A 14,177-nucleotide genomic window follows, 5' to 3' on the forward strand; every position below is an offset into this window, starting at 1 on the left:
CCAGAGTTCACTCAGACTCACGTCCATCGAGTCAATGATGCCATCCAGCCATCTCATCCTCTGTTGTCCCCTTCTCCTCCTGCCCCCAATCCCTCCCAGCATCAGAGTCTTTTCCAATGAGTCAACTCTTCACATGAGGTGGCCAAAGTACTGGAGTTTCAGCTTTAGCATCAGTCCTTCCAAAGAACACCCAGGGCTGATCTCCTTTAGAATGGACTGGTTGGATCTCCTTGCAGTCCAAGGGACTCTCAAGAGTCTTCTCCAACACCACAGTTCAAAAGCATCAATTCTTCAGCACTCAGCTTTCTTCCACAGTCCAACTCTCACATCCATACATGACCACTGGAAAAACCATAGCCTTGACAAGATGGACCTTTGTTGGCAAAGTGATGTCTCTGCTTTTGAATATGCTATCTAGGTTGGTCATAACTTTCCTTCCAAGGAGTAAGTGTCTTTTAATTTCATGGCTGCAGTCACCATCTGCAGTGATTTTGGAGCCCAGAAAAATAAAGTCTGACACTGTTTCCACTGTTTCCCCATCTATTTCCCATGAAGTGATGGGACCAGATGCCATGATCTTCGTTTTCTGAATGTTGAGCTTTAAGCCAACTTTTTCACTCTCCTCTTTCACTTTCATCAAGAGTCTCTTTAGTTCCTCTTCACTTTCTGCCATAAGGATGGTGTAATGTTAAATGGACCCAATTCATTTCAAATTGACTTCAAGTTGAACAGACACCAACCATTTGAAAATTCTAGCATGAAGGGCTGATGTGTATTTCAGTTAAACTCACAGAAGAAGATGTTCAGACCCAGGGAAGCAGTACAGCCCTACAGTTTCCGCCTTGTCCAGGCCACATCCTGAGCATGGTGGGTTCCCTTCTGGGCCACATAGTCACAACCTGAGTAAGTTCAATGGAAGGTGTCCAGAGAGTTGCAAGATCTGAAAAGCATATCATGAGGAATAGCTGGAGCAACTGGAAAAGACTTAAGAGTGACATAAAAGTATATTTTAAATATATGAAGAATTGCTCTTTGGGAAAGGTTAATTCTAGAACTCTCAGAAAGAAAAATTAGAAGTGGATGGAATTATTGAAAGATCTTTTTCCCAGTGAGAGCCTCTCCAAAGTTGAATGATGTCAGTTTAACAAGGTTAAGAGCTTGCTAGTCACTCATCCTCTTCGGCTCAGTGAATGCCAGTTGAGCACCTTCCATGTGCCATTCTCTGTGCTTGGAACACATCAGTGCAAAAAGAGACAAAAACCCTTACTCTCAATGTGTTTACATCCTAGTAGGGCTGGGGAAGGTCCTCCCAGGTGCCACTAGCAGTAAAGAACCCACTTGCCAATGCAGGAGACACAGGAGGAGGAGAAGACACAGGGTCAGGAAGGTCCCCTGGAGGAGGGCACGGCAGTATTCTTGCCTGGAGAATCCCATGGACAGAGGAGCCTGGTGGGCTAAGGTCCATGAACTTAAGAGTCGGGTCACAAAGAGTCGGACATGAACTGAAGCGACTAAGCATGCATGCACAGGGGTGAGGAAACTTTCAATAAACGGTAAAGCAAGTCAGTAAATTACATAGCATGTTGGAATTGGAAGAGTTATGGGAAAAGAGTAGAATAAGAGAGGAGGAACGAAAGGAGGTGGCAAGGGACATGCTGTAGTGACAACAGGGTTGTTCAAGTAGGTCAGCCTCATTGAGAGGGTGACATCTGAGCAAAGACTTTGGTGAAAGGTGTGAGGAATATTCTCCTGGGGAAGAACATTCCAAGCAGAAGGAAAAGACATGAGAAGACCTGAAGTGAGGATGTGCCAGCAAGGAGGGCTTCCTTAGGTCTCTAAGCAGAGCCAGGCAGAGCATTTGGGAGAGGAGGTGAAAAGAAGGTCTCTGGTTTGAGCAAGTGGATTGAAGTCTCTTCCAACTTTTTATACTCCCTGAGCTTATGTTTTTCAGATAGTTCAAAGTAATTAATTTGGTATTGATGAGCAGGGTGGATTCAAGAGCAGAGATATCAGACCGTATCTCACAAATACCAGTGGTGAGGGGGCCGGACACACAGTGTAAGAAATTTATAAATGCAGACAATGCATTCAGATATTTTTATTTAAAATATTATGTATATCAAATGAAGTATGCTCGCAGACTTTGAGACTTTGCATTAGAGAATGTGAAATCAGTTAAGAGCCTAAAGGTATAATCTGCATATTAAGTCTTGGACAGGAAGTCAAAGGACAATAAAAGATAAAAGAAGAAATCAGAGAGTCTTTGGTGAAAATTATTCCTTTGTTATGATTTGACAGGGAACCAAAAAGGAAGAAAGAATCAAGAACCACTTTGTGGTTTAGACCCCAAGAAACCAGTTAATAGCAACTTTGCTTATTCTCAAGGAAGGGTCACACTGATTTTCTTCTGCTTATTGTCAATGACCAGATACTTATTTGTCCTTTCATCATCCCACTATACATAATTACATATCGTTTAGTAACTTGAAATCCACTTAAGGAAAGAAAATATCAGCCAGTGCAAACTTCCTCAATTATTTTGTATCTACTGTGTAATTATAGTCATAAAACTTTTAAACAGAGGCTCAGAACTAATTTATTGTGATAATGACAAAGAGAGATAACACTTGGATTCCTGTTGCTGCTTAACTTGTCCTGGTTCCTTGCTGCAGGTGCCTTCATTTGCAAGATGGTGCCATTTGTCCAGTCCACCGCTGTCGTGACAGAAATCCTCACGATGACCTGCATTGCTGTGGAGAGACACCAGGGGCTGGTGCATCCTTTTAAAATGAAATGGCAGTACACCAACCAAAGGGCTTTCACAATGCTGGGTGAGGACATGCCCCTGGCAGCATTAAAGCTGTGCTTCATTACAGACCAAAGAGAATTTCTGTAACGTGAACCATGTTTATGAACTAAAGGAGGAACCGCCTGTCTGTCTTGGAGGCACTGGGGTGTCATTTTACAGTTTCAGTCATCTCCGAACTTACTGTTCCCCTCCCCTCTCTCCTTGAGCCCTAGCTCAGCTCTGAAAATCTCTTCTCTCAGATTTCCCTGAGTTACTGTTCCTAACTTTTTAGCCTGGCGCTAGTGGTAAAGAACCCGCCTACCAGTGCAGGTAGGCATAAGAGATGCGGGTTCAATCCCTGATCAGGAAGATCCCCTGGAGGAGGGCACATCAACCCACTCCAGTGTTCTTGCCTGGAGAATCCCATGGACAGAGGAACCTTGTGGGCGACCATCCATAGGGTTGCAAAGAGTCGGATAGGACTGAAACGACTTAACGCGCACAGGCACACAGCTGATCTAAAATCTGTCAGTGGCATCTCCATATTAATATTCATTAGATTAGTCAGCTGTCATCCTGAGGTAAGAAGCAAGCAGATTTCAACAGGTAGGTTTTGACAGAGGCCAGGAAGGTGTGTTTAGAAGAGTGGGGAACACGGGTGCTGCCTAGACGGGTCTCAGTGCGAAGTGTACAACAGCAGAAGGCGGCAAGACCTGTGAGGACACCCAAGCGCTGGAGATGCCTGACAAAGGTGGATTTCATTCACATCCTAACTGTGCTTCAGGCACTCCTGAATCCCCAGCTTGCTGTAACCATTTCTGAATCACCGTGTGTCCTGTGATGTATGTAAACCGAAAGCAATGTCATAAAGCATAGCACAGTGAAATGGAAAAATTTCTTTATTTGGTAATTATAATTGAGCCATTTAAAACTTCAGGGTGGTTCTCAGCGATTTGAATGCGTTATAGCTGAATAACCAGAGGTTTCAGAAGAACAAATATGATAATCAAAGAGGAATTTTTACTAATATCTCACTTGAGAGGAATGAGTAAACATTTATTTCTGCTGTTAAGAATTTAGCCAGCATGGGATAATAGAGTTACAGAAAGAACTCCTGAAAGTTTTGCTACACTAAACTCTTTGAAATAATTTGAACCAAATAGATAGGCCCATAGAGGGAAAAAACTGTTAATTATTTTCAAATTTATGTCACATTCTCCCTGAAAAAGAATTCAAAGACCTCTTGGCTTTTAATAATTGACATGTTTCCACCATCAGAACATCTGAAAATAGCATGTGGGTGTGGAAAGAGGGTTAGGAAAGAAATACATGGAGGGCGGAAGTTATTCTCAAAAAGACAGAGAAGGAAAGAGAGTTTTGACATTTGAAGGCAAAGTTGATAATAGGCAGCCAAGGCAGTTCCTACTCAAAAAAGTCGTAGGAGACAGAAAGGCATTTAAATCAAGAAGGTTCATCTCCCCAAGAGGCTTTCCGCAGCACTGACTCATGTCTCCCTCTGTCTCTGTCACTAGGGAAACCAGCTGTGTCCTCTCACTGGGTCCGCCCCCTCACTGGGTCCGCCCTCTAGATGAATCCCCCACCCCCATGCCTCAGCCGGCAGAACCTGCTAGGCTTCCTTGCCTAGATTATACCACTTATTGCCCTTCTATCACTGAGCAGACAGTGGAGTCAAGAGAACTGGCAATGAGCTAAGCCAGGTAGGCTCAATTCCTCCAAAATTTCTACTAAAGACTGGAAAAATGATTGGATATGAGATAACAATAAAATAATTATTGGACTAGGAGAGAATGGATGTGTGTAGAAATGAAGAGAGAGTGGGGGGCAGAAACAGAGACAATGATCTGTGAGCCTGAGGACAACCTTGAATCATTGATTCATGATAACTTTCTATAGGTGGTGTCAGTCCGTGTGTATCTTTATAATAAATTCCAATCACAGTTTAAGTGGGTTCCTTGAGATCTACAGCTACGCAGTGTTTTTTTTTAAATGCTCCCACTCAATACACAAAGAGCAAGCAGAGTTTGAGCTGGGAAATTTTCTTCAAAAGCAGTGCTCTTGGTTCTGGCCTTGCCCTGGTATGTTAAGATTCTCTTTTGTTCTTTGCTAAGGAATGCATCATTGAAGTAATCCCCTCAACAAACTCATGGAAAACGGGAAATTTGGAAAAAGTACTCTGGTTTTTTTTTACACATGTTTGTTTTGTAAACAAGAAAATAATGCTTATATAATTATGCTTAAAATAAATATAATTTCAACTTTAAGAAGCTATAGAGGATTCACTCTATCATGTTTATGTTATTCATCCATTCAAAAAACAAACAGTAGGTGCCCAATCTGTTCCTGCCAAGGGAAATGGGAGCTGAGACCAATTCTGTAAATTCCTCATGAGAGGACTCGGGCGTGAAGAACGTGAACAGAAATGTCACAGGACACAGAGAGGCAAGCGACATTGTAGAGAACCTCCGGGACCCTTTTAAGGAATTTGCGCTTTATCCAGCAACAGCTTTTTATTCTTTAAATTAGTTGCTTAATTACTTTTAATTGGAGGATAATTTATATTGTGATGGTTTTTGCTGTACATCAGCATGCTTCGGCTATAGGCATACACGCGTCCCCTCCCTCCTGAACCCCTCTTTCACCTCCCTCCCCACTCCTTCCCTCCAGGTTGGGTTCCCTGTGTCATGCATATATCAAACTCCCACTGGCTACCTATTTTACCGATATGTTTCAGCGCTATTCTCGAAAATCATCCCTCCCTCTCCTTCTCCCAATGTGTCCAAAAGTCTGTTCTTTATGCTCCAGTGACGATTTGGAGGGTAGAGTGGAAAATGTGAGGAGACCACTGCCCTGCGCCAGGGAAAATATGATGCGGTCCCTTGAACATAAGGAATCTTTATGGTTAGAGAATTAAGCGCAGGTGGATTTTGCTTTGCTGAGTTGCATTCTAATAATCTTAACGTTTTACAGGGCTGGTCTGGCTGGTGGCCATCATCGTGGGAGCTCCCATGTGGCATGTGCAACGACTTGAGGTAGACTGGGGGCTGGGATTGGTAATCAGTGTTGAAATGTTTTTCCACCCCTCTTACTTGTAATCATTTTCCTCCCTGCAAGCACATTACTGCAAATTTGTGTGATCTCAGTTTTTTCACTGGAGGTTTTTCAAGTGGAATAAAATAATTTGCTTTAAGATAGTTTTCTCTGCTTTTTTCAGCTCTTCCTTGAACTTATATTGTTAAGACTTTAATGCTTAAAATAAAATGTTCCAGGGTCACTTTCTGCATTTGCCTGCCAGCAGAAACATACCGTTCCTGGTGTTGTTCAATGTCTTGTTACATCCTAAGAGTTTGATGCTTGCTCTAGATTTTTCTTTTGTTTTTAAGTCACAAAAAAATGTTAACCATTTATCTACTTATTGGTTGATTTTCCTTCATAAGCACTTCCGCTGCCTCTTAGTCACTGACAAATATCTGAACTGGAACATGCAAGCCATTGATTTGTGGACCTGAAAATGACCTTAAATGATTGATTCTTAATAACTTTCTATACGTGATATCAGTCTGTGTGTATCTTTATAATAAAGATAAACCTCTCTGTTCCCCTCACACCTCTGTCAGCTGGGCCCAGCCTGCAGTGGTGATTCACAGTGAAGAAAACACTGCACCATTTTTGGTGACCTGGTCTCTTTACTGGGGCCTACTTGAATGTGTCCTGCCTGGGAGAGCTAGTGTAGACAGTGGTCTTCAAAGACACTAGAGGGTTGCTCACATGGCCTCTGAGATAATTTTTTAAATTACTTATCTTTTGTACCTTTTTAAATTAGTGTAGGTAAACATGAAGCTGCTGGACACTCAGTGTTCCCCTGGCCAGGATATCAACTGAGCCCTCAGGAAGAGTGCATTTTAAAAAGTGACTTAGGGCTTCCCTGGTGGCTCAGGTGCTAAAGAATCTACCTGCAGTGCAGGAGACTCAGGTTTGATCCCTATATTGGGAAGATCCCATGGAGAAGGGAATGGCTACCCACTCCAGTATTCTTGCCTGGAGAATTGCATGAACAGAGGAGCCTGGCAGGCTATAGTCCGTGGGGTCGCATAGTCGGATACGACTGAGAGACTGACCCTTTCACTTTTCACTTTGATGTTCGATGCAACCTGTATATAAATGAGCTTGAGTGCACAGGTAACAACAGAAGGCAGTTTTATTCTCTCTTACCACCTCTAAAAATGTGATGGATGAAGCCTTGAATGGGTCCTGTAACTCTTGTGGTCATTCAGAGAATAAAATTCCTCCGGTCATTTTCAGTCACAAGAACAGTAACTGGTCACTGAATATTGTTAGTTCCCTTATCAAAATATCCAGTCCAGTGTCACAATCCCTCAAGTCCATACTTTCAAATCAATTTAAGATATCTCCCTTTCCCCAGTTTGAGCCATTTTAGGCCTAGAATCCTAGGGTATGGAGAGGAGCTTTGATCCCCTTATTCTGCATATTACTGTTTCTCATGATTGATTCTTTATTTCATGGGTTCCTCACAAATAATATCCCTGGGGCTTCCAATGGCTACTCCCTTCCTTAAGCTTTCACACACAGCTGGACGTGGCCAACTCCTTTCTCTGAGGCTGCCCTTATTTCCAGCAGGAAACCCATACCTTTAAAAATAACCCAACCCAGTTCCCATAGGGAGTCTAATTCTGGCTCACAGAACACAAGGAGATATGTCCATTTTTAAAAATAAAATTATTTTATCATATGCTTTAAATATATTTTAAAATATAACTCATTTATTTTGTAGAAAATTAATTAAATCTAATTGGCAAAACCAGTTCCCTCTGTCAGCCGGATCAGCCAAATCAGATTTGCTTTCTGTCAAGAAAAAGTATGATTTCATTTTTCAAGTCAAATAAATGTATTAATACGCTCTCCCACGGCCACCTTCTCCCTCCTAAATTGTATTAGCAAGAGTGCAAGCATGCAAGACGCTTTAATTCCTCGGCCGGCTGAAATGAAGTGCCAGTGATGTCACCATTTGCACTGATGTTGTCTTTGCTCTGCTCCTGCTGCGCTCTCTCCCAGGAGTGATGTATCTGACAGCTTTCAGGGGCTGGAAGCAACAAGGTGGTTAAGTTAAAGTTGTCATCACTTCTGCCCTTTACTATGCAGATAATGGGAATTCACATCTCATCAACTGTCAAAACACCTTTTTTTCTTTTTCTAATGTCAAGTTTCCCCTGAACAGAAATCCATTTAATACAGGGAAAGGCACAAAACCCTGTCCTGGATTTATGGTGCCTTGATCAAGGGGGCTTCACTGACATCCGTAGTTTGGACTACCTCTTATTTTGGTGGTCCAGAGTGAGATTGCAGTTGGGTGAGAGATAGGACTTGTGGAGACTGAAAGGAGGGGGATTATGAAAAAGGAACTGGGAATGTAGACCCAGCATGACACTTCAACCCCACCCCACACATTCTCTTAGGCCGTGAGATTTTTGGAGAATTGTGAGTTTAGACATAGAAGGTCTGAAATTGGTTCCCATGAAACCATCTGAGCACACCCTCTTGTCTCTTCTCAGAGACAAGAAGGTCTCTGCTTGTCCCCAGGGGAAAGTGCATAGTTCAGAGGCTGTCAGCCTCTCCTTATGCTTTAGAACGCATCAATATGTGACCCCCATGGTTTTAGGCCCTGTGGGCTCTGCTTACATGAGTCAGAATGAGCTTCACCTTCATATCCTCTTCCCAGGGAGTACAGACCTTGAAGTTATTGTTTAATACTTTCATTCCTCATTGCATTTGAAAAGTAATGCCTAGATCAAAACTTGAATTGTCATACTTTTGATAACAATACCAGAAAGCTTCCCACCCACCGCCCCCGCCATTCAATTGGCTTTGAAAATTGGTGATAATACTCTGGGAATGGAGGCCGAAATATGTGTTAAGACTTAAATGTTCCTCATCTGTAAAGCTCCAGAGTGACTCAGATGACAAGAATTTTGATCAATTCTCTAACTTTAATTCCTATTATCCAGATATATGACTTTTGAATGTACTGTAAATGTTTAATTTTTCTCATATTAGCATTTTCTATGGTTTCCCTGGTGGCTTGGTTGTAAGCAATCCACTTGCCAATGCAGGAGACATGAGTTTGATCCCTGGATCAGAAAAATCCCCTGGAGAAGGAAATGGCAACCCACTCCAGTACAGTATTCTTGCCTGGGAAATCCCATGGACAGAGGAGCCTGGCAGGCTATAGTACATAGGCTCGCAAAAGAGTTGGACGTGACTGAGCGACTAAACAACAGCAACAAATTGTAATTGTTATTATTAATTTTTGAACTCATAAGTCAGTCTCTTAGAAATAGTACTTATAAATAGAAATTGCCTTTCTGTATAATATATACGTCAAAGGCTTATAATTGGGTCTGAATATTAGTACACTGGCAATAGTTCAGATTCTAATTTCTCATTCATCTCAAAATCTAAAAGCTACAAGTTTCCTCTCTAAAATCTTTGTGAACAGCATGATCACTACAATCTGAAACAGCAGTAGCAAAATACAGAATTTCAGTTCAGAAACAAAATGCATGTTTTTGGTACTTATTCAATTGGAAGAAGTCTGATGCCTTGTCAAAACTGATCTCATCAACAATTGAGGAAGCAAAATCATGTAACAGCAAACTAGCTGGTTGCTTTCCCATGTGGCACAGTGATAAAGTATCTGCCTGTCAGTGCAGGAGATGCAAGAGACAGGGTTTGATCCCTGGGTTGGAAAGATCCCCTAGAGAAGGAAATGGCAACCCACTCCAAGATTCTTGCCTGGGAAATCCCATAAACACAGGAGCCTGGTGGGCTACAGTCCAGAGGGTTGCAAAGAGTCAGCTGTGACTAAGTGATGGAGTATGCATGCAGCATAACCAGCTGGCATGCTAGAATAAAATATTTTTTTCATACATACTTTGGTCATTCTAGTGTTCTTTCTTTCACTCAACTGAAAATTTAATGCTGCTGCTGCTGCTAAGTCATGTCAGTCATGTCTGACTCTGTGCAACCCCATAGACAGCAGCCTACTAGGTTCCTCCATCCCTGGGATTCTCCAGGCAGGAACACTGGAGTGGGTTGCCATTTCCTTGACTATCATGTAAGAAGGTGGAAAAGATTTTTTTTTTAAAGTGAACAGGCTATGAACCTCGATTCCATTTAAAATCGAAAAGAAAATATCAAACTGTCAAGTATCTAAGCAGTGAAGGCGAGAAAGCACACTTCACAACAAAAGAAGAAGCAAAATTGTATCTCATTTGAAATATGTACCCACAGTAAACATGTGAGGCTCTGAGAAGCCTGCCTGACAGTAGACTTGGTTGCTTTGTGTGCTTTGATGCTGCCTCTGGCTCTTCTAACTGAATTATACTTATTTTAAAGATTAAGTATGACTTCTTATATGAGAAAGAACATGTGTGCTGCTTGGAAGAGTGGAGCAGCCCTGTGCACCAGAAAATCTACACCACCTTCATCCTTGTCATCCTTTTCCTCCTGCCTCTCATGGTGATGCTTATCCTGTACAGTAAGATTGGCTATGAACTTTGGATAAAGAAAAGAGTTGGGGATGGCTCTGTGCTTCGAACTATTCATGGAAAAGAAATGTCAAAAATAGCCAGGTGTGTTGCATGGAACATTCACCTGTTTAAAACATTCACCTGTTTTAGAGACAGTAGCCAGAGATCTCAGATGCCTGGATAATGTAATCAAAGTGTCATTGGTAATTTATGTCGCGCACATGCGCTGACTTTGAACTTTTTATTTTACATATGACAGAAAGAAAGAGCAAGATCACCAGCTCCCAAGTTAGAGGGGGAGGTCACTGTTACAGATAATTGCCTGAAAATTTTTTAATTGTTATATTTTCATCTGCATGTTGATGCAAATTGTTGTGACTCTCTCCTTTCTGCTACTCCCCAGCCACTTGATGTAGATAAATCTCCTTACTCCCAAGCCCCTGACTTTCCTCATATGTACTAGAAAGCATCAAAATATCCATCCATACTTCCTCCTGTACAAGTAATGATGCTAAAAGATTTGAGATGATATGTATAAAAATACTCTGGAAACCAGAGTATGTTATTTATTTTAAATTGTTATCTTATATTTTATTTTGGGGCTTCCCTGATGGCTGGCTCAGTTGGTAAAGAATCTGCCTGCAATGCAGGAGACTTGGGTTCAATCCCTGGATTGGGAGAAGGGAATGGCAACCCACTCCAGTATTCTTGCCTGGAAAATCTCATGGACAGAAGAGCTTGGTGGGCTGCAGTCCATGGGGTCGCAAAGAGTCGACGCGACTGAGCAACTAACACACACATACATACCCAAAGAATGATGCTAAAAAGAGTGAGATGATACATATGAAAGTCCTTTGGAGGTGAGAGTATGTTATTTATTTAATTTAAAATAATTTAATTATTAAAAATTAAAATAATTTAATTATTTTATATGTTATTCTTACCTAAGGGCTTTACTTTCTGATCATATGGACTAACAGAAATTTAAAAACACAATTACTGCTACGGTACTTGTGGGCCATTTGGTTTATTTTATAAGCTACACTGCATGGCACCAGCTTAGAAGTCTAGTGGTGTGGCGGTTTATCATTTCTTGAAGTGTGCAGCGACCTCTAGTGCCCGATTTGTATAAAGACGTACTACGGCTCCATGTACAGGGTGCTACGCTGTTCAGCATCTTGGGACTATTGCTGATTTAGCTCTCTTTTCCTCCGAAGAAAAGGCTAACACGTTGAGATAATAATGAATGCGACTCGTTAAAATTTGAAAATGCGCAGATCTCTTGCAGACGTTAATCGTGACTAATACAGAAAACTCTGAATCCCTGGTTAATCATATTATTTAATTATATAATGGAAGATTACATTTTAATTCTGTCCTGAGGACTTCCCATATTTTTCTATCACAGGCATGAGTGTTTTTTGATATAAAATGAATAAGAGCTTTGGCACTGAAGTTAGACTGCCTACATTTAAATCCAAACTAAACTTTATCGTTTAAATTCTCAACTTTCTGATCTGCAAAGCCATCTGACTTTGCAAGTTACTTAACCTTCTCTGAGCAGAAGGCAATGGCAACCCAGTCCAGTACTCTTGCCCAGAAAATCCCATGGACGGAGGAGCCTCGTGGGCTGCAGTCCATGGGGTCGCGAAGAGTCGGAAACAACTGAGTGACTTCACTTTCACTTTTCCCTTTTATGCATTGGAGAAGGAAATGGCAACCCACTCCAGTATTCTTGCCTGGAGAATCCCAGGGACGGAGGAACCTGGTAGGCTGCCATCTATGGGCGCGCACAGAGTCGGACATGACTGAAGAGACTTAGCAGTAACCTTCTCTGTGCCTCAGTTCCTGCTTCTGTCCAATGGCTTGTCAGGAAGACTAATCTGTGCCAAGCATCCAGCATGCTGCTAGGCTCATAATGAGCACATATCTTAAGGATATTTGTAATATTAGAAATATAGGGATGAGGATAGTAACGATGGGGAAGGATGATAAACAGCTCACAGTTAGTTAGCTTGTTATGAGCTTCATTAGAGGCTTCCCTCGTGGCTCAGTGGTAGAGAATTCACCTGCAGTGCAGGAGATGCAAGAGACAGAGGTTCGATCCATGAGTTGGGAAGATCCCCTGAAGAAGGGCATGATAACCCACTCCAGTATTCTTGCCTGGAGAATCCCATGGACAGAGGAGCCTGGTGGGCTACAGTCCTTAGGGTCACAAAGAGTTAGACACAACTGAAGAGACTGAGCATACACAAGCTTCATTTACATTTGAAAATTATCACTGAGAGGTCTAAACTTGACACATCTGCCAAGGAAAAGTTAACTGACACAGTGTATCCTTATGGACCCAGGAAGAAGAAGCGAGCTGTCGTTATGATGGTGACAGTGGTGGCTCTCTTTGCTGTGTGCTGGGCACCTTTCCACATTGTTCACATGATGATGGAATACAGTGAGTGACTGTCCTTCTCACTTGATGGAAGTTTTGGTTCATTCCCTGATAGAATGGACAGTGAATCATTGAAATATTTAGCCATTCACTTGGGTAATCAAATCTCAAACATTTACTAGGTTTCTTTCAAATTTACAAGATAACCAGATCATTATGTGATGGGTAATTATATATGAGTTTGATCAAAGCTTTAGTAATTATAGAAAATAAAGAAAAATGTTTGAGATGCATCTCCCATGCTATGCCTTCTGGTCTCCCTAAATCATTTAAACCTTGGAAGAAGTGTGACATCCTGTGAGTGTTCCCTATTTGGAACCCACACGTGAACCACATGAATTTAATAACACCCAGGATTTCAGCTAGATCTTTAATATATCATCTCTGATAATCTGAGCCTTAACATGGTTCTCAGATGATTTGTTTCTGTAAGACAAGTGGACATTTGAAGGGTGACTGCATCTTCCAGTTTATGTGAAGCTTGAAATCATGTTGAAATGCAATAAGCCCTCTAACATGTGCTGGGCTTGTAACCCTAGATTCTTTAACAAGGAGGACTCATCACAATGAGTCCTCTTCTTCAGACATCAGATGGCTCTCCCCAAAGTCTTGGAGAATTTTTCACAGAGAATTTTACATAGTTGTACAAGTGTAACTGTTTCATAAAGATGGAAGATAAACAAAAATGTTGTTTTATATTCATTCAAACAAATGTCCATTCTAAAGGATTATTTTTTTATTTCAGGCAACTTGGAGAAGGAATATGACGATGTTACAATCAAGATGATTTTTGCTATAGTGCAAATAATTGGATTCTCCAATTCCATCTGTAATCCAATTGTTTATGCATTTATGAATGAAAACTTCAAAAAGAATTTTTTATCTGCAGTTTGTTATTGCATTGTAAAAGAAACCTTATCCCCAGCACGAAGGCATGGAAATTCAGGGATTACGATGATGCAGAAGAAAGCAGTGTTTTCCCGGAAAGGGAACCCAGTTGAGGAGACCAAAGGAGAAGCCTTCAGTGATGGCAATATTGAAGTCAAGTTGTGTGAACAACCTGAAGAGAAGAAACATCTCAAACGACACCTTACCCTCTTTAATTCTGAACTTTCGGAGAATTCTGGTTTAGGCAGTGGGCATTAATTATAACTGTCTTCATAATTCATGCTATTCATAGCTGAATCTGAAAATTATTTTGAACAAAAGTTAAAGACTTGCTTTTTATCTAAAGCCTTCTCCATGTGCAGTCAGTGTAATATGGCTTTCTATTTATTGCTAAGTTGGATGAGATCATTTAACACTTGTATTTTTTTTCTGAAGTTTAACAGTTGAACACTATAATGTAATTTTTAGTGCACCATTGAAGGTTGGTGAT

General features: G+C 41.3%; 1 protein-coding gene across 1 annotated transcript in view; it reads left to right on the forward strand.

The window, feature by feature from the left end:
• Nucleotides 1-13,945, forward strand: part of QRFPR (pyroglutamylated RFamide peptide receptor) — a 60,170-nt gene extending 46,225 nt beyond the window's left edge. The window contains exons 2-6 of the mRNA NM_001192681.1: nt 2,673-2,831; nt 5,777-5,838; nt 10,220-10,455; nt 12,705-12,802; nt 13,545-13,945. Of these exons, the coding sequence (NP_001179610.1) occupies nt 2,673-2,831; nt 5,777-5,838; nt 10,220-10,455; nt 12,705-12,802; nt 13,545-13,945 (956 nt within the window). The remainder of the gene's footprint in view (nt 1-2,672; nt 2,832-5,776; nt 5,839-10,219; nt 10,456-12,704; nt 12,803-13,544) is intronic.
• The last annotated feature ends 232 nt before the right edge of the window (nt 13,946-14,177 follow it).

This window comes from Bos taurus, chromosome 6, assembly GCF_002263795.3.
Source record: "Bos taurus isolate L1 Dominette 01449 registration number 42190680 breed Hereford chromosome 6, ARS-UCD2.0, whole genome shotgun sequence".
In the NCBI taxonomy this organism is placed as follows: domain Eukaryota; kingdom Metazoa; phylum Chordata; class Mammalia; order Artiodactyla; family Bovidae; genus Bos; species Bos taurus.